The sequence below is a fragment of the Pocillopora verrucosa genome, chromosome 5 (genome assembly GCF_036669915.1).
Source record: "Pocillopora verrucosa isolate sample1 chromosome 5, ASM3666991v2, whole genome shotgun sequence".
NCBI classification, from domain to species: domain Eukaryota; kingdom Metazoa; phylum Cnidaria; class Anthozoa; order Scleractinia; family Pocilloporidae; genus Pocillopora; species Pocillopora verrucosa.
Window position 1 is genome coordinate 3,485,062 of NC_089316.1, and position 25,988 is coordinate 3,511,049.

A 25,988-nucleotide genomic window follows, 5' to 3' on the forward strand; every position below is an offset into this window, starting at 1 on the left:
CGCGGACGACCAAGTCGTGATTGGTTTTAGTTTTGCGTCTGAGTGGTTGAGTTTTCTAAACCAATCACAATGGAAGGTAAATCAAAACTAATGCAATCTCAGATTATTTTCGACAATCGAATAAAATTGCTGAAAGAGACAATGTTTACTTAAATACCGAATACACACCAAGTAATACGAGGTTGGTATAATGCTTATCAATTATACTGCTTCCTTGCCTCAAATAATGATCATGTTCACAGAGAAATGCCAAGATTAATCAACAGACATCAAAAACGGCCCTATGAGCTTAACTAATGGTCAACCTACGGTTGTTTGTAATAAGCGGAATGTTATCTATATCTGTATCTTAAATCGTTAGTAAAGCTGAGAGCTCTGAAGGAGTAACACGTGACTTGAAATTAAAGTTGAAGCCGGCAGGACTGAAAAATCTCAATGCATTAACTGTTATTTGAATTTGTAACTCACAGAAAATAAAAGTATTTACACACTGATATTCCAAAAGCATTTATGCCTGGAAGAAGGAAAGTACCACCTCCTCCTCCAGCGCACAGCCTTTACACTCTCTTAAACACAACAGGCGGTCACTGACCTGATTGGTCGAAGTCTCAGATTTGGCCTTTGGGACTATTCTCCACTTTTGATGTTTACTTTTTTTCCGGAAAAGAAAATGATTAATCGATGAAATAAAAATACAGAGAAAGTGAAGTAAAAACCGTTTTGGCAGAAATATTGCGAAAAATAGCTGTTGGTAATATGTATTTCGCTTAAGGTTCTATTCTTCAAAGCTCTTCACTATATAATCCTAAGATCACCATCCACGATCGCTCGTCTCAATGGCTGATGGCACCAATCAGAAGGAAGGATTCTTCACTCTAAAAGGAAAAATAAAGAATAAAGTTGTTAATTGGTTTTGTGTTTGAAAAGTGTTGAGTTTTCCTTTTCCCCAGTTTTGTTCTCTTTTGCAGATTTCTTTGAACGTTTCAATTTTTTCGCGTATTTTATGACAGCAGTTGTTTTTTCAGTATATTTTGGTTTATAATTGTGTGCAGGAAATTAGCGCTCGGGCCGTCAAAGTTAATCCATTTGCGAATGCGTGACTTTTCACCACTATCATCCCAAGCATTTGCGACGGCATCTTGTCACCTCATTCCATGGCCAGATCCTTATACTAAGATACCTATAAACAATGAATGCTGTTTAAAGCGAACATCCAAGGGACTTTTCTGAGCCCGCTGTCGATTTGAGACATTTAGGATTTGGGCTGGCGTCTGCTTAACGCAGAGTGTATGTATAATTTTGAAATCCTCCTTAAGATAGGCTTCATTGTGTTCATGGTGACCGCTTGCTCCGCGAGTGTAATACGAAGATGATCAGAACGATGGGGCCTATGCAAGGTCAAATAGAAAATACGCATTTCATTTGAAGAACTACTAATTACACTGGCCATTAACAAACGAGACATAGCATCATAACAAGCGAAGTTAGAGCATGCAGGAAACCGAAAATAACAAGATAACTCTTTTCACTGACTTACCACAACTATAGACCAAACTTGCTCCAGTGATTGAAGGAGGAGTGTCAGTGATTTGGTCTTCTCTTATTCTGCCGATGAGACATCTATGCTTTGCTAAATTCTCCTGACTTTTATCTGCTCGGTACACAAAGTCGACATCAAACCCGCTGGTCAAACCACTCGGAACACAGATCCACTTTTCATGGTTACTAGCGCCGGAGGACGGAAGAACACACGGCACATCGAGATTGTTTTCCATAAACTTTTGCGGGATATGAACAGATTGGAAATGGCAATGTCCCGTTATGGGAATAATATGAACGTCCGTTCGTTCCTCAGCTCTGTCAACGATCCCTGGACAACGGATCTGAAGGCAGACGACAAATTCATTGTCTCTAATAGAATCAACTGCCATTGTAGCATAATCGCCGACTTTTGAATCTGTCGTACCCTGCCTGTTTCCTCGGAAACTGGAAGCAAGAAAGGTTGCCTTTGCATTATGTACAAGGACCTTGATAAAGCAAACATCCTGTTTGTTTATGTCGCTGGGGCTAGGCGGATACCAGTTGAGTGGGTTATTGCTGTCATCTATACGTGGCGAGGACAAGATAAATGTTGCGTCAGCGCCTTGGGGGGGTTGAAAACGAAAATATTTATTGTCTCTATCTTGCCTGTAGCACCTTGCGTTGGACTTAGAAAAAGGATAAACAGGACCACTGCTTCTCACACTGGTATAAAGTTTGAACGACTCAACTTTTTGAGCTCTTCCAAGGTTGCTCGAAACAACTCTAACATTTGTCCCATATGGAAAAGAATCAATGCCTCCTTGGTCTGGCGTTAGAAATCTTGAACTATCACTTTCTGCTTGCAGGTAGCACGTCCTTCCTGGCCAAGTTGGAACACAAGCGATGCCATTGGAGTTCGATGTTTCCTCTCGATAGCCCTCTAATAGATTATCATTGGAGGAAGATCCACATATAACCCTTGCAGTTGACCTTGGAGGAGCCGATACGCCCACAAAACAGAAATCACTGGGCGTGTCAAAATTCAGATCACTTTCACTTATAGCCTGGGTGATCTCAGTAACTAAGAACCTCCGGGCAGAGCTTCTTTTCCGTCGGATACTACCCTTTTCGTCGCTCCATATATTTCCGGCCAGTATCCATCGTCCAGTCTTTTTGTTTAACCACCAAAGTTTAACAGTCGTGTTTCCATTATCATCTACACTAATGTTTAGCTGTTTGGGATCCAAAAACACTTTCATAGGTTTAGAAGGGGTTAACCTATTTCCAATGGTATCTTCAAAGTTCACCTTCATCATTCCAAAGCTCGAGAGAATCTGTTCCTCTCCATCTTCATCAACGGCAGAAAAGTCGCCAGGAGCTGACAAGATATCAGATGCGTTTCGAGGATCGACTAAGTTCAGTCGCATATTAGCTTGGCCAGAGTAACTGGTTCCGTCTTCTTTCAAAAGGGAACCTCCAGGAACCTCAAGATCTGCAAAAGCAGAATCATCTGTCTCGCCACCCAAAGGGACATTGAGATCCTGAGATGCATCGAAAATTACTGGCCGTTGTTTTGTGGCTAGGACAATCTTCGTAATCACACTGTGGCCCTCTTGAAGATGAAAAACTTTCGTAAGATCTTTAAATTCCTTTAAAAAGGTGTCTTTGAAAGTAACAGCTAATCGTTTTCTTCCATCTCTAACATCAAAAGAAAAACTGCCACTTCTAAAGTCTGCGTTCGCTTTCACTTCTCCATCGTATTCAATTTGGGCAAATTTAACTGGCCTCTCGTCTTTTCCGCCCACGACCACGCCTCTTATTGTTATAACGGCCTTATTACAAACTCCACAGCCACAATATTTTGTCTTGGAGAGCTTAAATTCAGCGACATTTCCACAAGCTATATTCAATTCTTCCACCTTTGAGACCCCACAACAAAATGTTTTGTCTTTGCAAGCGTTTGAGTTGTCTGAATCGTTTTGAAGGCAGGGTACAGATGGACATTCACCTACATCAACCACATTATTTGTTGTGCCTTTCTGTACACAATTTGGTGGAAGTTTCAAATGCTTTGTTCGAGGAGTTGGGTCACAGAACGCCTCCTCTGTATCTGCCAGATCAAAATCAGTAAATGAACTAAAATTAATAAATAAATGCTTTGTCTTGTGAAAGTAATAATGGTTTCCTGACCGATTAATTGAATTCATCAAAACATATCCTTGTATTAAATATTTCATGATGATTCCTAACCAATTAGCAATTTGCACATCGGGTACTGGAAAGTCTCGAGATACATTGTTTGTCTATCTTTTTGTTGGAAATTCATAAGAATTTCAGATTTATCCCAGCGACTTGCTAAGTTTCTTTTAAAAATACCTCCACAGCGAAATCAACATTACTAATTCAATTTCCTTTTTTTAACTGGAGATCTGAGCTATTAAGGAAAATAATATTAAAAAAGGAGAAATAAACTGATTTAAAGATTTAGCCCAGCCTAATGCACACGAATAGCTCATTCACCGAATGAGTTACTATATGAATATCGATTCGCGCCGAAATGTAAATCAATTTTGGCAAAATTTCCCTTTTCCCATGAACACAACCTTCAAAAACGTTCCTTTACGAAGCTTGAACATTTTTAAACATTAAATTGGCCAACCGTTTACCAATATAAGTTTTCGACCAATTTTTTTTTCTCACCAACGTCAAGACAAGATGCCTACCTATTATTTTCAAGACTGCTCCGTCGGAGAATTCGGACCCAAAGTCGTTTACTACTCGACAGCGGTAGCTTCCATTAAGCCTACGCTCAGCAGTGATTTTAAGAGTGTTGTTGAAACTGTAAAGTTCCTTATCGATTATGTTATTCTCCTTGAACCTGGAAGTAAAGAAAGAAGTCATTAATTTAAAATGTAGCGTGCGCATATCTTTCAGTATAAACTTGAACTCTCAAACCGCTTGTCGCTTTAAACTCAATCAGTGATCTCGCCTTTGTGCAAAACCCATTTTGTGACAGGTTAAAGTGTGGAGTACCCTACCACCAAATTTGAGGAAAACTCACAGCCCAGTTTCAGAAACTATTTATTTTAAGAATCGCGTAAGTCACCACGAACTTGCAATAAAGATGGTCTTTGTTAATTCCTATCTACTTTGATTTTGTTTGTATAATTGTATTTAATATGACAATTATTTTTATCTAGTTCATTTACATAAATTGCAATTAAATCAATCATAAATGAATTGGTCGCGTGTGTATTAACATGACGTATACATAAAAAATAGAATGAATATGTGATTCCGGCCTAATTGGAAATGATTCAAGCTTTTCTCATTTTAACAGTTAAGCAACGACACAAACTAAATTGAGTCGTATGTTACCATTCAATTTCCGGCGGAGGGTTTCCTCGACCATTGCAACAAAATGTGGCATTCTGACCAGGCAGCCGAATTTTGCTTTCGGGATGGACAGTCACAAATGGCGGAACTGCAAGATTTACGAAACGAGACAATATGAGGTTATTGCTATAGGAATCCTTTGCTCTTTGGATGTAACGAATGTTACTACCTATTTAAAAATAAGGTAGTTTTCGGAGGCCTAACTGTTCAATAAAAACAAGTTTTTTTTGGAAAGAAGTCATTCAACTCTAGGGTCCAGTTCGAAGCTTAATTTGTGGGTATGACAGTAAGTTAGTCAGCCAGTCTCTAAGTCAGTCTGTCAGTTAGTCACTCAGTCTGTCAGTCAGTCAGTCTTTACGTCAGCCAGTCAGTCAGAAAATCGGCCAGTCAGTTAGCCAGTCAGTAAGTGAGTCAGTGAGTCATTCCGTTAGTCAGTCAGTCAGTCAGCCGATTGGTCAGTCAGTTAATCAGTCAGTCAGTCAATCAGCAAGTCAGCCAGTCAGTCAATAAGTCAGTCAGTCAATTACCAAGTCTGTGAAGTACCTGCAATTTCCATCTTTGCGATAATGGTGGCCTTCTCTCGGGTCAGAGTATTAGCTTTTTGCGTCACAGGAACAAAACCATCTTTTGTCACAAGCAACTCTTGCTCATCCGCACAGACACCAAGTGCTGTGAAGTGTCCACTTATGTTCGTCTTTGCAAGAACGTTGTAAGGTGTTTCTATCAATGATATGTTTGCTTCCGATAGTGGTGTGTCATCTACTGTCAAAACTCGTCCAGTGAGCACGTGATGATCACATGTACATGCATCGCACGCGGCATTCAGTGTTCCAGTGGTACAATTTCGCGAACAATCTAAAGAAAATGATGACAGAAAAAGTTATCATGGGTGTGAACAGGCAACAGAAAGATTACTCGGCTGTAAAGTAGAGGAAAATATGTAATTAGCTCTCTAAGTTAAAAAGGAGATGTAATCCTAGGAGCTGCACTTAGTAGACTTGAGTTATAGAAGGAATTCATAGTAAAATCGCCTGATTTATTATAAATACTATTATTGCTTGTGTTCTCAGAGTTTTCATGCATTTCGATGTATAACGTCTTGCACCTTACAGAGGTGCGTTATTTTAAGCTAGCAATCACGTCTTTTTGGTGTATCATTAGTTTATGAGCTTCTTTTATAGCGTTCTAAGTGGAGATCTAAATTGGCATCGTCAATAAAGCTGCAGGAAAGTAAATGACAGTTAAAGAAAACAAAAATGAAGATGGGACCACCGAGTTGCTGTGTCCAAATCCTTCCAGAATAACCTGTGTTTGCGCTATATCACATCAGCTGTTACATTATCAATGTACACTATGGCCCTCTTTTTGAATGTTTCATGAGTAAAAAGGAGTTTATACGGGGTAAGAAATATGGAGGGACTCGATGACGATCTCATGAAATAACTACTTGTTCTTGCGAATCGTTAACACTTTAAATCACCTGGACAGCTCCAGTCTGCACATGGTTTGATCTGATCAGGTTTTCCAGCACATGTAATCGGGGCAAAGACCGCTCTATCATTAATGGCCACACACTTTCTCTTTCGATATCGTGAGCCACTGCCACATGTTTTCGTGCAGTCACTCCAAGAACTCCAACGAGACCATTTCGATTCTATAAGTCCAGTTAAATATAGCGATGAGTACTCCTAAATTAAAGTAATTGTTCCTAATGATCTTCCTCAATTTAATTGAGGCTTTGTGCTCGCTTTGGGCGGTTGACGCAACTTGTCATGGGGCTGAGATGGAGATAGAGGAACTGTTTAGAGCCTGGTGCTGAAACCTCATCTTTCAAATTTTTTAACTGGCGACGCATGGTTAAAACTTAGCTTGAAGGATAAAACTGGATTCAATACATATAACTAAAAAAATTAATGTGCAGGTTTTATATAGAGAAACTGAACGCCTAACTGAAATGGTCCTAAAGTATCAAGGGTTAGGATATCAAAAGCTGTGTTATTTGAAAGGGTAAAAGAAAAATATTAATTTTATAAGTAAGAGGAGAGCTCAATGTACCATAAATGCTCAAATCAGCGCCGTGGATGCCTATCTGAAATCTAAGTTGAGAGTTTATAACACAACTACTGCCGACAAGGTATCTTTATGGTTTGGTATTACTGTTGTCTTAAGAGTTAAATAATTCACATTTTATAGTTTCTATTCTAATCTCTAATTGCTCTTGATAACGGGTCATTTTTTTAATGAAGGGGGTAAGTTTCTAAAGAAACTGTGGTGCTGCTTCGGTGGGAGAGTGTAGCAGGTAATTTAGTGTTAACAACTAGGTTGAAAACGTAAATTGGCTACCGTAAGGAGTAAAAAAGCTGACGTTTCGAGCGTTAGCCCTTCGTCAGAGCAATTGGAGGAATTGTGGGATGTGTGTGGGTTTATATACAGAAAGTGGAGCTACGCCATTAGCAGGAGTATTGTGACGAGAAAACAAGAATAAATTAGTTGAATGAAAGGCGCTCGTTGATACCGTGGGGATTAAAAGTGCCGATTTGGAAGATAAATTTTTGCTCTAGTATTTTGCGGCTTTCCGAACTACCTAGATGTAAGGTACTTTTACAACTCACCTGTGTTGGGGACAAGATCTGCGATGGCTCTCAGGGCTGCTATACTACTGGCTGGTGAGATACTGCTCCTCGTAGACTCCAGGTTGGTTGGTGACGTTGTTTGCTCCCGCTGAAAGTCAGCTGATGTGGCTGTTGGTGAGGGTTTCGTCACAACTGATGATAGTGAAGGTACAGCCAGTGAGTAGAAAGGGTAGAAAACTCTTAATAAAAATGTTTAGCACGATTATGGCTTTTTCTATGTGTACGATCGCTATCTTCGAAGGCCACGCCGGTCAAAAAATCAAAATCTCGCAAAATCAAAATCGACGAGATTCAAACTCAAAAACTCAACTAAAATATTTAACTTGAAACTGAACTCGAAATCCAGACTGAGTATGATATACGTAATCTCTCTCTTCATTAATTTGTTTTAAGTAGTCGCAGGGCCATTTCAGGAACTCTCAGCTGGTTTTGTGATCAAAGCTACAAAAACATCACGGAACTGACTTCAGTTATGTTTCGATCACGTGCGTTTCTTGGACGTTGATCACGTTTACCCCAATGCAATATTGTATTTTTCATGATATGCAAATCTTTCACTTGCACTGGTAGACTGCTGCGATTTTATCTCGAGAAATTAAAATTTTGTCTTCCGAGTGACAATACATCTCAGTTGCAGTCTTATGTTCATTCGAACAGCAAAGAAACCGTCTGTGGGAAAACATCCATGACCATCAGTTCTCAATAATCCATAACTTCGAGAACTTGGCAACATCATCGAAATATAGAATTCCACCCTTCCCTCTTTCATTATGCGAAATCTCTTTGTTTCGCTCGTAAATTTCATCCAAAGTCACGTTTTTTAACTGATTGAAGCCGAAAGCCCATCAAGCCCGTCTGATTAATATTTTACAGCGAATTCTGTTGACGACGAAAGCTTTTAGCTATGTACACCTTGAGAAAAATTTGATAAGTTACACTTCTTGTAATTCCTCTTTTTGCCTCCGTACAAACTAGTTTTGATTTTTTATACATACCTGTCGAACTTGTGTGAGTTTTTGGGGAAGCAGTAATTTCTAATTCACCAGTTAACGGCCCTGTGTACTTGGAACCTTGTGCAGCTACGCAAAAAAAACAGAGAGAAAGGACATGAAATATCAGCACGTTCAGGTCAGACACTGAATATGATGGTAAATAAGAACGACTGAGATAAGATTCGAAATTCTTCCTAAAATAATCAAAACACGTTCCGTCGGTTTATGGCCACATGGTTCTAGGAAATGTTTTCAAGGAAGTACTATATCAGACCTTGCAGTTTTATCAGGCGAAAACTGGACTGCAGATCGGTAGGAAATAAAGGAGTACAGAAGAAAGCAACCGATTCTCTAAGCACCTTTAAGATTATATCGTTAACAATAGCTCTTTAATCAAACTCAAATCACTGGCCTGTAGAAGTCTTACTTACGTTCGTTTTCGGCATCGCTCAGGTACTTTGGAACGTATATGGCGATCAGGGATACTGCGAGGATGACCACAATCACCACTGCAATTATAACAAGGATGAGTAAAAGTTTTCGTTTAGGTCTTGCGGTCTTTTCTGAAGGCTCCTCCGCGAAAAATTCATCATTCTTTGGAAGAATATCAACCAAAGGTACCATTTGTTTTTCTTCCGACTCCATCTCGAGAACTTTATTGAAGGACAGTTTGTTCAGTACTGCCACGCCAGTGAGTCACGTTCTTATTGTACTTTATTCAGAGTGATGAAAACAGGACGTTACTGTGATCAACCAATAACCTTCATCCTAAATACAATGCTGAAGGTTACCTGTTGTAAGTAGGTCAAGCGGAGTGTTAAAAATAGCAGTTTGAATCAATTATAATCAGTTTCAACGTGTATTTGTTTACACTGATAGGTCACATGTATGCAAATGATGTACACGTACAAACCCAGACGCTAACGTATTTGTCAAGCGTGTCAGCCAAACCGCCAGCTACCTCTGCTTGTGCGTAATAACAATCAATCACGGAAGTTGAAGCCACGGTGAACAGTGGCTATTTATATACTGATATTTACAAAGCAGTAAATGTAATATTTATCCGAGCCAGCCAGAATAACAAATGGCCCAAAACATTTACGAATAATGGGAAATAGGAAAAGCGTAAACTGACTGAAGCAAAGAATTCAAAACGTCACAGAAGCTACTAATCTTCAAAACATTACCCACCTTTAAGGTCTGAAAAACTTAATTCAGCAAATTAAAAAAAGTTTGATTTAAGTTCAAATGCTTTGCTCAAAAGTTTTCGTATACGAAGGTCACAAAGCATTATACTTTTAATTTTTTCGTCCTAGAAAATGAGGACCTAAATTTCAAGTGACTTACTGTTTAATATCTCATATCAAAGTTCAGTTTTATTTTTGTTTTGTTTTGTTTTAGTTTTTTTTAGAACAGTCGCCTCGTTCATCGAACTATGTTCCCTTGGGTGGACCATAATCTCATTGAAAGGCATCTGAATCTCCTCCGGCTGATCGGAGGTGAATTAAACTAATCCCCCTCGAGCTAACCAATCTGAATGCGCTAAAGTAATATTTACTTGTGAGGTATAAAATCATATATTGTTTGTAACATTTCTATGACATCGCTAGGATTCCCTACAAAAATCGTTCTCCAGCTCTATCCTTGACGATTCCTATGGCACAACTCAATTTATCTTTCAAGCGATCCAAAGAATAACTTTTGTAGGGCGTGCTGAAAATTTGTCAAACCAACTGGAAACTACGTGCATTCTTACATAAAAGCTCTTCCGGATAGTCAATCTGCCCCAGTCTTTCTCAATTTCGACGCCATATTGAATATCTTCGCATGTTCTTTGCTTGTTCAAAATGGTTACGATTATTAACGGTGAGATAGTACAGGACAATGATCCGAGGGCGCAAGAGTTTCGAAATCGTGGACGAAGACAACAAGAACAGCAACACCAACGAACACAGGGATCACAGAACCAAAACTACCCTCCAGTCCAACGAGGGGGTTCTATTTTTGATCAACTTAACGATCGACTGATTTCCGCCGGTTTTCCTCGATGGAATTTGGGACAAAATGTCGTCGAACCGATTGTATCGGTGGCGTTGATTCTTGCTGTGGTTCTTTTTGGCTTCCAAGGTTTGTTATTGGTGGGCGTTCTCTGGCTCATCACGCAACAAAGTCGACGATGAGCAGGGTGTGAACTTCGTAAAAAATTAAATCGTATGGCATTCACGGATTTTATTCAAATTTGAAACAGCTTCTACGTGTCGTTGAAGTCACGGACTCACTGCTGGACAGAAAATCGCGATAAATTAGCATACATAGTGTTTATTATTATAGAAGGCACTTTTACAAAGGTAATTAGGTTAATTCTGGTGAATTATAGGAAGAATTTGATTAGTCAGCTGATCAAGAGCTGGCACAGATTTTTAATGAATGGGTTGGATGTTATGTTGGTGGGCCACTTTCTTACATCTCCTTCACTCCCAAGATCTCATTTGTAATTCTCTTTACTTTATGCCTCAGAACTCTCATGATATTAGTTTGGAGAACTTGGTACTGGATCAACTAATAATCTCCTAACTGATATTTATTCACTTATCTGCTCGATATTGTAGGAGAAATGCTGTCTTGATCACTAACTGAAGTTAGGTTTAAGGGTTAAGCATGCACCACACAAGATCTAAAATACTAGTTTAAATTTCAATTTACTGTAAAATGGTTGGAAATTTTGCTTTAGATGTGCAATTTAGTCTCATCTAGGACAAGGTGGTGAATGATATCTGCAAATCAGGCCAAAGCTGACAAATCAGGGTGCATGAATGGAATAATATCTGCAAATTAGGCCAAAGCTGACCAATCAGGGTGCATGAATGGAATAATATCTGTAAATCAGGCCAAAGCTGACCAATCAGGGTGCATGAATGGCACTCCTTCTATGTAGCATTTTTAAAACCTTTGCTTAATCTCCACTGTGTTTTCTGTACATCTCCTGTGGTGCTGATGAGAAGAATTTGTTTAACAATCAAGAGCTGCTTTAGTTAGTGATCATTTCCTTTATTCCCATAGCCAAAATATTAATTCAGGGTGATACTATTAAGAGAAATTAGATGCTATTCACTCTCAGGCATCAGAGAGTTAACCGTGACTGTTGTTAGCTTCCCATCTCTTTTACATGGTGGACCCTAGTTGGCCTGTTTTCCAAAGTTGTTCCAATTCTAGCCTGTTCCAGGAATGCAGTGACCGAAACAAAAATGAAGAAACAAGTTAAGTTAAAGGGTACCAACACAAAGTTAGGCAAGGATTGGTCAGAGCCACAGATCCTGCCATTTTTTCTTCCTCCATAGCATTAGCACTACCATTAGTGTTCTCTTGCAGAGACCCATAATATAGAAAATATTAAAAATAACACAAGATGGACTCTGAAAATATGGTTGGCTATACCACACATGCTTGCCAAGGGACAGAGAAATGTTGAGACAATGCAAACTTTATTGAAATATATGGAAGAACTGGTATGGAATGCAAGCTGATCTACAGTGCACATGCTAATCTTATGAGAGCCTATCCACAGCCATCCTTTGCAATCAAGTGAGACATGCACAATTTACATCATCAACCCATGTGTCTCAAGTGAGCACAAAAAGGAACAAATTAACTTATTTATATACAGTGATCCAGATTGTAAATAATTTGTCTCATTAAGTGCTGTGCTGGATATGAATTTAATTTTCATCTGGTGATAATTATGTAGAAATAAAAAATGTACATCACTTTACAAACAGTAGACTACTGTGGTAAATCATTACTGTTTCCCAAAACAACTTGGCTTGTTTGGTTCACTTGCAACTTTCCAATACTTTAACAATTTTTTCAATTCCATGGCCACTTGTGCCACTCTATAAGAATAAAAAACAAAAAGTTAGTATATATACTATACATGTACCATTAACTCCCCACACCCTAACATCAGAATGCATATTCTTCAAACATTTCCTAAGATGCTGACAAGGAGAATTTGTTTTAAAATCTTGAGCTTCTTTAGTTGTTGTTGTTGTTTTTTAATTCTCATGATCCTAACCCTTTCATGCCCAAGATCTCATTTTTGATTCTTCTTTCTGTCTGCCATACCATTCTTATGATGCTACTTCTGAGAATTGGGTTCTGGATCTACTAGAAAATTCTCAGACTTATATTTATCTTTATTCTCATCACTTATCTGATTGATACTGTATTGATATTGTAAGGAGAAATTCTGTCCTGGTCACTCATGGGGGTTAAAGGGTTAATGTGTGATTCAGGGGTGATACTGTATGGAGAAATTAGATGCTGGTCACTCTAAGATGAAACAAGCGTAAAGATGTCAACATTCTTTGTATCTTGACACAAACAAGAGACACTAATGTATCTATGGAATGCAGTAAACCTGTAATAATATATAGATTTAGCCAAGCCTAAAAGTGGAGCTTGCATTTATTTTCCCCACACATCTCAAGGGCATAATGCCTTGCCCTGGCCAGGACTAGAACCTGGGTTGTCCAACTTGGAGCCCAGTGCTCTGACCACTGGACTACTGGACAAAGCCGTGGCGTTGGTGTGCCTGTGGTACAGTTGACCACGCATGTTAAAGGTAGCATCCAAATTTTTTTCGGCTTGATGGGTTACTACTATTTTGTATAATTATGGGACTACACTCTGCAAACTCTGCTATAATACAGACTTTCTACAGAACATTGCGACATTTTCTTAACCTTTAAACCCTAAAAGTGACTCACATCTAATTTCTCCTTACAATATCACTTATGAATCACACATTAAGGTCATGAGAATAGAGGAAATGATCACCAGGTAAGGAACCTTTTGATTGGCAAACAAATTCTCCTTGTCAGCATCTCAGGAAATGTATAAAGAACAGTGTGGAGAATATGCATACTGATGTTGGGGTGTAAAGGGTTAAAGGTAAGGCAAGCTCCAGAAACCACATAATTTTCATAATCAACCATTATCACTTAGAGTAGTGTTATTACTTGCTTACCGTGAGCTTAATGAAGCGGAGGAATTTTCTCAATACATTAATAAGAAGAGAAAAATCACCATCAGGTAAAAGACTCCTTACAAAAGACTGGTTTGCCTAATAAACGATAACAGAAAATTAACAATTAAGTTATTGTAAAATAAAACAAAGTTATAGGGAGCAGTTGAGCCATGTTGCATATCTTGTTGGTGTTATCACAGTTTCCTTAACATGATGCAACAAGGAGTATTGACACTCTCTGTGGATGGGATGATGGTCCATATCTGGTTACCCCCCAGCATTTCATCATGTTTCCCTGAGAGCTTTTTGGTACACGTACCCATTTATACTCCTAGATGGAGAGAGGCACTGGACAGTTAAATGTTTTGCCCAAGGATACAACATAATGATCCAATCAGGTCTGGAATAAGTACTTCTGAACCCTCAAACATCTCTGTCTGTAATGTAGACACCAATTTCAATATAACGTATTACACTTACCTCATTTTCCTGTACTATACATCCAAGTAGAAGGGCAACATATGCAGCCACAACACTATCTTCCATGTGTTTTCCAGCTTTTTGCAATGCTGTACAAACAACATAAATAAATAAATAAACTGTACAAGACATGGTAACCAGATGGTTAGACTCTGTTATTAGGTGTAAGATGTAACCCCACCCAGAAAATGGCCTCACCTTTCCCAAGCTGCACCTCCAGGGGTACAATTTCTTCTTCCTCTTCTTGGGCATCATTAGATTTCTTATCTCCTTCATCAACAGAAACATCAATATCTTCACCAAAAGTCCATCCCATGCCATCCTTTGTGGGTTTAAATGACTCCTGACTACTTTCCTCTGGACAAAAAATAAAATTATTTCTTGTTAATATCGCTTCTGTTGCATTACTGAAATTGCGACAGATTGGACCCTAATCTTGCCATTAAGTTCATGTGATTTTTACATGTAACACATTTTTTTTGGTATTTGTAACACATGGTTTAGGGTGTTTTTAAGAGCCTTTTTTCAATTAGAAGTGGTTATCTTTGTGACTGTAAATCTATATACCTGACAAGGTATATAGATTTTGCTACCCTTTATCTGGCTTTTTTTATTAGAAAGGGATTCATTTCTAATACTCTTTAATTTTGCAATTGCAGCTTCAGATTACCACAATATAGTTTTCAATAAAATCCTGAAAATCCACCCTTAATAGACTGATTGCTCCATCGATCCACTGGTCCATCCTAATATTTTGTATCAAGATTTCACTGCTCAAACTAGTTAAGCTATCATCCAAATCTTAACTCTTTACACTCTAACATAAGTATTCGTATTCTCCTCAAAGATCTCTCTTAATTTCCTGTGGTAATAACAGGGAGAATTTGTTCAACAATCAGGAGCTTCTTAAATTGGTGATCATCTCAATTATTCTTGTGGTCTTAATGTTTGATTCAGGGGTGATATTGTGAGGAGAAATTAGATGTTAGTCAGTCTCAAGGGTTGAAGGGTTAAAGAGATAAACTTACACAGGTGGCAAGAATGCTGGCTTTCTGATGCTGTTAGTAACCTTTGATTTACACACCTATTGTCACACATAACTGGAGTTTGTTAGGCCTTTTGTCCCCATTCCACATGTTTTTGTCTACATTCTTTATAAGAAACTACACACTAAGTTCTGGCTCAACCTGGAAACTATTGACAATATGGATGGGTGTGCCACTGCTTAAATTCAATTCATTATTTATTTAATATCTTTTTAACCGGTATGCATGTTGTACAAATGCCAAACATCACACCTACAAATGAAAAACTTTTATCTTACACCAGCTCATACCTGTACATGTACCTGCTGAAATATTTCTCTCAACTAACAGATAAATTTGTTCTATTACAGCCTTGACTGGCTCATTTTCTGAGAATGCATTATATTAAATTATGTACCTTCAGTTGATAAACCTGATGTCATGTCATCTGTATTCCTGGCAGCTTCCTCTCTTATAAGAAAGAGCTGCACAAGAGCTTCAGTTGAGCTTAGTTTCCCCCCCTGATTTGTCACGTTTTGGCTGTCATCTTGACTTTCATGGCAGGGGGAGGAGGTACGCAGCTGTACCAGGGAGGCAATGTTCTGCTTACTGTCCTCCACCAGGTTTATTAATAATTCCAAACTCTAGCGAAGGAAATAGCCAATGATTTTAACTCTTGAAGATTAATGTATGTTACATGGATTGTTTACTGCATTACCTATAAAAGCAGGAAATATCACTCCAAATTCTGATAAAAAAATTACCTTCTTCCAAAATGTGTATGTACACAACATTAACAGTCCACTTTACAGTTGTGTGCTTAGTCGCCAAGCCTTTGAACAGGAATGAGGATAAGAGTGACCTTGTTATGATACAAACCTTGCTGCTTTTCAAATGCAAATTAATTTGTTATCATGCTAACTAGATACCGGTCTCTATCACAACAAGGTCACCTGCAGCCTCACTCCAAATCAAAGACTTGGCAACTAAGTACACAAATGTAAAATGGCCTATTACACATTGTATGGTTTTGTAAATCCTACTAATCTCTAATTATTGTCAACCAAAGGCTTCCATAATGGCTGAAAGGGATAATTAAAAACCTAATTGGTCTAACTTGTCAAAATTTTCATTTTCAAAGGGGGGTTACTGAGATTTTTTCCCCTTGCAACCAGTTTTATTCTGGTTTTCTTGTGACTGGCAATGTCACTGAAGCCCTTCCATATACAATGAAGCACTTGAAACTTGCACAGAGTTTTTAATAGCCTCTCAAAGGAATCAACACCTTCAATTTTCTAGTTTACATTTAGCACTGAAAAATGCAATTCATACTCACTCACCAGGACAAGAAGATCAAATCTCTTGCTCTCTGAAACAAACTGGGGCAGCTAATAAGGTGAAAAAATTATTGTACAGTTAGTTTTTTCTACTTAAAAGGTTGCCATTGAATTTCTATTTTGAAGAAAATCATTATATTTCCTCCACATGAAATGCATAGGTGTGCATGAACTGGCATAGTAAGATCTGTGTAGGTTTAAACTGTGGCTGAGGTTACTGCCTTGTGTTCTTTAGCAAAACACTTTATTCACATGCTGTCTAGCCCTATCCAGGAGTATCAATGGGCATCTATGAGCTGTCTGGGGGTCCTTCCCAAATGCTAAGGGGGGGGGGGGAGGAGGGGAGGGAAATTACCCTTAGAAGTCAGACTGACAATTATCTGCTATTCATTCAAATTACTAGTTGGGGAGAGACTTTGTGAATGTATGGTGCATTTCCCAAGAACAAAACCCAATGATCCAATCACCACTAAAATCTACACTTCTCAAAGCCATGTCCAGGGTGCTAAATATTAGGCCTTGGCATCTAACACTTCTGCTACGTATTGTACCTGTAAAACAGTCAGAAGAAGTGATGATAAGAAGCCTTCCTGTTGCCCAATGCAGGAACATCCTCTCTCTGGAGCACAAAAAGAAAAATGTTACTTTTCTTTCAACACCTATGAATCAGTAGCACCTAAATTCTCCTTACAATATCACCCCTGAATCTAACACTAAGGTCAGGAGAACAAAGGAAATGATCACAAACTCAAAACACTATTGACTAATAGACAAATTCTCCTCGTAAGTAACATAGGAAATGTATAAAGAGCAGTATGGAGAACTTGCATACTGATGTAAGGGTGTAAAGGGTTAACTGAGGAGTCCTAATCAAGGACCAGATCACTTAATAATCACGAGAACTGTACACTTCATAATGACAAAGAATCTTACCAAAGTTGTGGGTAAGATTGAGAAAAACTTTGAGAATGCCAAAGAAGCAGTCTTGAAACACTTCATCAGGTTTTTTCTTGGCTTTCTTTGATGAGACACCATTGTTGAGTGTGTTAAGGCACATTTGTAACAATCTGTAATAAAAAATCAAAACATGATTGTGCCCTAGGACAAAATTAATCATGACAGTATAACTTTACCTGATGGTTTAAAGGCCTACAGCCAAAAAGTATAATGAGATATAATGGAATGCTTCACTACTTTCAACTCCCCCCCCCCCCATAGTATTTTGTCCAGTTTATGGACAGTTTATGACTCTTTATGGAGAGATGATTTGCAAAGGGAACTCTCATTTCCTGGAACACAACAAAAATGGCCCCTCAACAGCTCAACCAAAAGTATAATGAGACAAATGGAATGCTTCACCCCTCCCTTTTCCCTATAGCATTTTTTCCAGTTTCTGGACAATTTATGGTCCTTTATGGAGCAATGATTTGCAAAAGGGAACTCTCTTGTCCTGAAACACAACAAAAATGGCCCCTCGTCAGCTCTAACTCAAGTCTTTTTGTTGCAATATTTGTATTAGCCAATAAATGAGTCGGAGAATTGGTTCCCAGGTCTAAGGGGTGAACTTACTATGAAGAAGAATTGATACTTGGATGCTTATTTACCTGACAAGGCTTGTCACAAATGACCCTTTTTCATACTGAATCATATACTTTTGATTATTCAAATTCTGGATTGTAACCTGCAGTGGAAATTAGAAAAAATAATCATTGGAAGTTTGTTAACTTATCAAAGTTAAAAAAGGAAACAAAATTGAAAAAAAAAAAGATCCCTTATATGCTATTAAAATATAGTTTCCTCTAGTTGGTTGGTTTAAAATTTTTTAATGTACCAGTTTAATTTTTACCCTCTAAGTAATGGCAATATAATAACTTTAACTTAAGAAAAATAAAATTGCTCTGGTTAAGAAAATGTCCTTAAAAAAAAAAAATTGAGTATTTGGTGCTGAATGAAATATTACTGGTATTTCCTTGTTTATATTTTCCTTAACCCTTTAAGTAATAAGTAATAAGTAATTCCCCTTACTGTCTGCCATAAAGTTCTTGTGATGTTAGTTTGAAGAATTTGGTGTTGGATCAACTAATAATCCCCTTATTAATATTTTTTTTTATTCTCATCACTTGTCTGCTTGATATTGTGATGAGAAATTCTGTCTTGGTCTCACATGGGAGTTAAAGGGTTAATTCCAATCATCTACTGTATCTGTTTCATGATATATTAATACAGTAGGAAAAATTGTATCTTAGTCAGTCCCAAGAGATAGGACCTTAACTTGCTAATCACAGGTTTTAGGTGGGTAAATATCAGCTAATGGATCATGGGATAATCAAGTAAAAATCATAAGAACACTGTAACATATATGACAACTCACATTCTCCAGAAGCCTCATGCATCTTGTTAGCTTTTTGAGCTTTGCTATTGACACTCCCTCATGTAATTTGCCATTCACATGTCTTGTTAAAAGCTCATCAATAATTTGAATTGCTAATCAAAATATAGGAAAAAAAAGGTGTGATATACTTCAAAGTAAATTAACTTTTCAAATACCCAGTAAGTCCACTTACATAGTGACAAGGGATCCTGCCATAATGAACTTATAACTGATTTATTTATTTGTTGTTATAACCATAGGCAGAATCTGAATCCAACTGGTACTCATCTTTGTTTTTCAATTAAAAAATTTGTTTTCACTTTCTTCTGTTGCTTTTTGTGACTCTATAACCAACAATGTGCAAAAATTACAACTATGTAAATCCGCTCTAACCTGTGTTCATTATATGATCCAGTCCCTGCAGGACTCTTATTTCTTCTTTAAACCATTCCCCAATTCTCTGGGATGCCAGGGAGAGCATAGATTCACACACGAGTGAGGCAGGCTGTGGAAAACATAACCTTGGCTCAGCATTAGAGGAAAAGATAAAATATATCAAATAAACTATAATAATTAACCCTTTAACTCCCAGAAGTGATCAACATGAAACTTCTCCCAATAATATCCTTACATTATCCAACAAACAGGTAACAAGAATACTCAAACTTATCAGGTAGAAGTTGTTATCTTGATCAAACACCAAATTCTCAAAATTAAATTATGAGGAAATGTGTAGCAGCTAGATGGGAGAATTAACAATCAGATCTTGGGAGTTAAAGGGTTAAAAGCATTTATGATGTTAATTCAAATAACTTACATTTATGTCATCATCTCCCATTTCAAGTAGTTCCTCAGAGGCACTTTGCTTTTCAAGTAAAGTCCTACAATGAAAATGATTTTGAGGTTTGGGGTAAACCAACCTTCTTAAAAGAAAACACAATTGATACAAAATTGTACCAGAACCCCAAATATCAGCAGATGCACAATGACCCTGACTCATTGAAGCATATGCTTAAGAAGGAAAGAGCTCTTTAAAAATGTTTTGTTAACAATCATGTAGGAGTAGAAAGTACATGATAAGTCACACTGAGTTACATTTGTAACTGATCATTTTGATGAAGGCTTTAGATAGTACCATGACCAATGTAATCAAAACTATAACAAAATTCTTGAATGTGATTGGTTCTCACAAGCCCAATTTGAGCATTAATAAGACAGTGTATGTGTCATGTTTGCAGTAGTCCATTTTACAGTTGTATGCTTGGTTGCCAAGCCTTTGAACAGGAATGAGGCAAAGGGTGACCTTGTTATGATACAAGCCTTGCTGCTTTTCAAATGCAAATTACTTTGTTATCAAGCTAATTGAATTTAGTCTCTATCCCAACAAGGTCACCTTCAGCCTCACTCCAAATCAAAGGCTTGGCAACTAAGTACACAACTGTAAAATGGCCCATTGGACAGTGTAATAGGACAGTTAAAGGGACAGTTCACATGTCATGCTTGTGTAAGTGGACAGAACGCATCATGTGTGCATACTATTGTCTTGCATTTTGTCGAGTTAACTGATGCTTTTTTTTTATGAATACATATAACTGATGTATAGATTCTTTATCAAATTTTGTCATAGTTTTGATTAATTGGTAACAGGACTTCATGTCATCCAATTCTTTCTGTAATCATACTCGTGATTTACAAATAGGACTCCCGGTCATCCGATTTTGTTAACCACTCATATGATTACTGACCAAATTGGACTCTGCTTGTTCCTATACTCATTATTAATAGCAATACCCACTCACAAACAAAGGATACATTACAAAGAGCCAACGACACCTCTTCTTTTCCTTGCAGGAGAGCGTGAGTGACTAGCTATGAGTTGCAGTTGGTTTTAACATTAATGACTGAGTGACAGAGCACCACAAATCAAGTTTTTCATCTCAATTGTCATCATTAAACACAAGGTAAAAACCCATTGTCACTCAGGATAGCTTTTGATACTTCACTGAAAATTGCTTATTTTAAGCAATATTTACAAATGAAGGTTATGTTTCCTCATGTAAGGCGCACTAACCGCACTTTGGTGACATATTTATTGTAATCCTTCAGTGATTTTGATTGCTTGTTCTTACTGTCCACAGCTAGGAGTTTCATCATTAGTTCTGGAAAGTAAATAAGTTTAGGATCAATTCAAGTATCATACACTATACAGCATTACTCAGGAGTTTCAATAATTATTTCCATGAGGGACTGCCGATGTGCACAGAAAACAGGCTATAAAGCAAAATCCCACCACAAGAGCCAGCTTGCAAGCTGAACAGACAGCAGTAAGAGGTCTTGCACAGAGTTTGTACTCTTTTTCAGAAACATATTTCAAGGACTTTTCCAGGATTCAGACTGATTTTTTTATAGGACTCAAAATTTCACTTAAAAACCCTTTAATCCCTAAGATTTCAAAATCAACCCCTAGAGTCTACATAAATTTCTCTAAACATAAATTCTAAAAACTTTATTGCTTGAGTTGAGCAGACTTCCAGGACTTTACAGGACCTGTAGTCTTTTTCCATGACTTTCCAGTCTATGAAAATATCAAAAATAAGATTCTGGGACTTTCCAGGTTTTCCAGGACCTGTACGAACCCTGCTTGCAGACCAGACAGTGGTAGACCACTGAGAACCAGAAACCCTTGAACTACTAACTCAATCAACTGAAGTATCACTGGTGATTGAAGGACAATACTAGTGAAATATAAGGGAGGAAATCTGTAATGGACATCTAGGCATCCCATACAGAGGAGGAGCAACAAAACCCCCTTGTTGCTGAAACTGGGATCAATACCATCAGAATGGCATTACCTTATCACTATACACCATCATGCACAAATTAGATAAACCTTGCTTGATTTATATACAGCTATGGAATTAAATGTACTGTCAGAATTTACACCCAAAAACATAAAATTCTTACCAAGAACGGATCTGTCCAAGTCAGCATTTTGACGATCCTGAGATAACATCAAGGTAATCGCTGATGTACAAAGCGCCAAGCACTACAAATGATCAGAGAAGTTAAGATGGAAAGTATTCACAACTTTTTCCTCTAAGAGCAGTAGTGGTATAGAAGGGATTGATAAAATAAGAGTACTGAGCAAATTACAGCAAAGAAAAGAACATCTTAATAATTTTGAGTATTACATTTAACTAAGTAAATTGTACATAAGACTGAAACAAAACCCTACCTTATCTGAAGGTGCATCTTGAAGAGCTGAAAATATTTTAGGTCCCATGCCATGGGCCCGAAGGTTCACTCTGAAAGAGGGTTGAGCACAGTGTGATGCAAAATCCAGAGCACTGACACAGCGGGTGGAAATTGAACGAGTCTCATTGAGACCATCCAGAAGGTACTCTACATCATCAAAAAACTGAAACGAAAGTGTATTCATTTCTACATCAAAATGATATCACTTAATTTTATAAGGGAAGCAGGGTGCATTACATATACAGCAAAACACAGCCTTAGAATGAATGCTGCAAAAGGAAGCTCCAACTCTCAACTCTGCATCCAATTTAAGATATCTGGTACTTAACATTGTTGCTGGTTTTTTTTTTTTTTTTTTTTTTTCTTTTTTCACTTGAGGGCAGAGAAACTGAGAGAAAGTTAAACAAAAAGCTTACCTGCTGGTCTTCTCCTGACTCCAGACATTCATGGACTTGTTTGACATTCCTCACTACTGTGAAAAGCTATAGCAGAGTAGACAACATTTATCAAACTGATTTGAGGCATCGGAAACCTTGAAGGATTTCAAAATCTAATAGATTTGACACAGGTGAAGACTTAGAAAAATCAGGAATGAAAATCACAAAAATTGGCAAGAATATGTGAACAGCCCCAAACATCTAAAAAAATTGACTCAAGCCTCAATCTTTGAAGTTTTTATGAAACCTTTATTTTGAATCAAGTTGCCAGGACCACTCAACTTACATTTGAGCAGGACCTAGTTGTTCATAGGGTGGATAACACTATCCAATGGATAAAATCACTGTCCAGCTGATGAGTGTTAACAAAACATAGTATGCTTGTAGACAAAGACCTACTGGTTTATCGGTTCTTTTAACTCTGATTGCACTTGGAGAATCAGTATCTTTTTTCTGTGGTAGACACACAGCTGGAGCAAGACTTGGGGCATCTGAGGGTACTTCATCCTGTGACTCTTCACTAAAATCAGCACTTGTGGGCTTTAAAAAAACTATGCTTTAGATTGACCTCACTATATCATGGCTGGACCATTTATTATCATTAATACTATCTCTGGGAGAACAGCAGTAAAATCATTTGTGGACCATCTAGTCTCTGGGTATCCTAAGCTATCCTTTTCTTCAAAAATAGTTTTCACAGATGGATATCATTACGCTTCCTTAATGTTATCACACTTTAAAAGGGGGAATTGAGAACTGACCTACCTAAATCTGTTTGAACAAAGATAACAGCCTTAAAGGAGCCAATAAATAAAATTATTTAATTCTTTAAGACTTTAAAAAACATTATTAAACTTCCTACACCTAACTTTACATCATATCATAAAACACTCAACTGTTAATATACTGTAGGCCACAGAAATTTTCTTAGTGTTTTCCATTTGTGATCATCCGGCAAATTTGCCTGAGAAAAAGCCTGGTCTTCTTTTCATAGAGGGATCATTTTCAAACCTTGTCACACTATGAGAGAGGCACAACCCTCCTTACAAGTTCTAAACCCTTCACTTATGCCCTTTCTATTCATGCACTCTTTCCTCTCCAAACAAAAATAAAAAATCTTACCAAGGCTGAGAGTCTTCTTAATTTGTCTTTCTTTGGTGATAGAGACTTGTCATTATTCTTCAGAAAACTCTTAAAAGGTGACTGCAAAGTGAAATCAAGAAGAGCATTAATCACTTAATAAAGCACCTGTTTTTTGAGTATCAAAATTGAAACTACTGAGAAACACTTAATATCAGTTTCTGCACACAGGATCTTGTTTTCAAGTTCCATAGAATCCAAATCATCAAAACAAATAGACAAAAAAATGTGTAGAAGACAGAAAAAAATTAAAAATTACATTATGACAAAAAGGATTGACTTTCATCATGTGATATCTATGTTTAAATATGAAGCAAAGAAAATACTCAGGCCAAATGAGTAGTACAGAGTCGGTTACCCTTTCAACCCCAAGACCTAAAAATCAATTCTTTATGATCACACTGTCACGCCTGACACTTCTTTAAATTCAAAGGCTGAGAATTTGATGTTAGATCAACAAATATTCTATAATAGATATTTCTCTCCCTTGTGATTACCCCCTACAGCTAAAAAGTGTACTGATACTGTGAGGAAAATTTCCTTTTTGGTAGCCCTTGGAGATAAAAACATGTTTACGACCTTACCGAACTGAGCTTCTTTCTGTAAGTATAAGTGCCCCTCTTCTCGCCTCCTTGGGATGAATTTTCACTAAATTCTTGAGAGCTGCTATAAGCTTCATCATCAGTACTTTTATCGGTAACTTCTGGCGCGATCGCTTGTTTCTCTGGTACGATAGTGTTACTTTGCAAAGCACTCTTCTGTGAGTGTGAAATCGTCACGTCATCTTCGTCGAAAGCATACGGGTCTTTCTCATCGATCGTGCCTAATCTTCGCCGTTTGCTTGTCTTTGATGAATCGATATTTCCTGCCTTTATCAGACCAGCATTGCTTTCGATTATTCTACTTGTTCTAGCCCACGGAGACTTCCTGGACGTTCTTCTTGAGAACGTGTTCTGCCCTAATGTAACGTTCGCATCCGAATTCTCACTCTGTTGAATCTCATCAAATTCCTTGGAAAGTTTTGATTCTTTGGCGCGATTACGGCTGTATGTCTTGGTGCCGTATTTCGGCATGAGTTTATCTTGGTCACAAAACTTGTTTAGAGGCAATCAAACGAAAATTTCGCGTGAAATCATAACGAAATTTACACGCATATAGTCTCCCTCTCTCAAATTCATAATTTACCGGGAAGCAAACTGCGCATATTATTGTTGTAAAAGCCGCTGTCATTTCTAAACTTTTATGGCGCGAAAAAAATAGACAGGCTCGCACTGCGTCCTCAATATTGAGTTATCGATCAAAATTTGCTCTTCGTCACAGGAGAGGTGGTACAGCATCTCCTTCAAATCTCCTCGAGTATCAGAATAGTTTTCTCCAGCATGAAAGAGTGAGATTAGTTTCAAAACACGAAAACGGAGAGTTAGTCTCACGCAAAATTATTGATATTTCGGCGGTACCAAAAGTTTACTGTCAGTAAGTGGATGACTGTTTTCCGAGTCACAAATTCTGCATAATTTATTTTCGCAATCGGCAAAACTTTCCTATTAATGCATAATTGTGTACCTCTTTCCTGCTTTACTTGCTCCAAGTCCTCCCTCCCATCGTACGGTGTGATCGATCTTAATAACCCCATGCTCCATAAAAGCCTCTTGTCACCATGTGACCAAAATCCCTTGGAGCTTGGGAATGAGAATGAATTTCACGACGAAAACGCGGGTGCACCACTGTTGTAGAGGACTATTTCACTCGCCAGTTTTTGTCAAGTTTAGGAAAATTTTGGGAAAAAAGAGCAAAAAACTATCAACCTCTTGAGGTGTCTGTGGTGGACGAAAACTTCATCCCGGAAAATCATTAATAGGTAAGATTTTTAATATGTTTAAGCTGAAATCGGATAAGCTATTTGTCAAAGACTTGGTGAGCGAAATCAAAACATGAGTGCAGTGCACTACTGAGCTGGATTAGGCTAATAAAGCCGTACTATCATCCAAATTTGAGCCTAATTTATTTGAAAAAGGAATATACTTACTTTGGTGCAGAGTGAAATGAAACGTTTCATGCTTTGACTTTGATTGTTTTGAGTTGGAATGCAGATTTCAACACTTCAGTGTACGAGTAACGGGCGGTTTTGTATGTGTTTGAGTGTTTAATGAAATCGCTAGAACGAGTAACGAAGCCACATGATTCATGGGTTTCTCTTCTAAATTGTAGCTTCATCTCCATTATTTTCATCTAACTAACCCGTAAGACTCATTCATTCAAGCTCAATACAGTCAGGAAGTTTGAAGAGTAAGCGAGCACCGGGTTGCGTTACCAAATAATCGTTTCTTTTTCCTACTGATTCAAACTTGCCCTGCGAATCACCATGTGTTTCGATC

The 25,988-nt window shown here is 37.8% G+C and overlaps 2 protein-coding genes across 2 annotated transcripts; both read right to left on the minus strand.

Annotated features, from left to right (window-relative positions):
* Positions 1-126: 126 nt before the first annotated feature.
* Positions 127-9,319, minus strand: LOC131770505 (cartilage intermediate layer protein 1). The gene is made up of 9 exons (XM_066167778.1): positions 8,974-9,319; positions 8,546-8,629; positions 7,530-7,682; positions 6,398-6,571; positions 5,461-5,772; positions 4,900-5,005; positions 4,245-4,399; positions 1,538-3,631; positions 127-875 (listed from the first exon to the last, which is right to left on the minus strand). The coding sequence occupies exons 1-9, from the start codon at positions 9,185-9,187 to the stop codon at positions 871-873; spliced, it is 3,297 nt and encodes a 1,098-aa protein (XP_066023875.1). The 5' UTR covers positions 9,188-9,319; the 3' UTR covers positions 127-870.
* Positions 9,320-10,855: 1,536 nt separating this feature from the next.
* On the minus strand, positions 10,856-24,795 carry LOC131770503 (wings apart-like protein homolog). The gene is made up of 19 exons (XM_059086220.2): positions 24,198-24,795; positions 23,596-23,676; positions 22,873-23,013; positions 22,453-22,518; positions 22,017-22,199; positions 21,746-21,827; positions 20,853-20,940; positions 19,599-19,662; positions 19,175-19,286; positions 18,782-18,894; positions 18,015-18,091; positions 17,344-17,477; positions 16,962-17,029; positions 16,414-16,461; positions 15,492-15,717; positions 14,247-14,405; positions 14,049-14,137; positions 13,569-13,664; positions 10,856-12,432 (listed from the first exon to the last, which is right to left on the minus strand). Exons 1-19 carry the CDS (start codon positions 24,684-24,686, stop codon positions 12,373-12,375), a joined length of 2,376 nt encoding a protein of 791 aa, XP_058942203.2. The 5' UTR covers positions 24,687-24,795; the 3' UTR covers positions 10,856-12,372.
* Between the last annotated feature and the right edge of the window lie 1,193 nt (positions 24,796-25,988).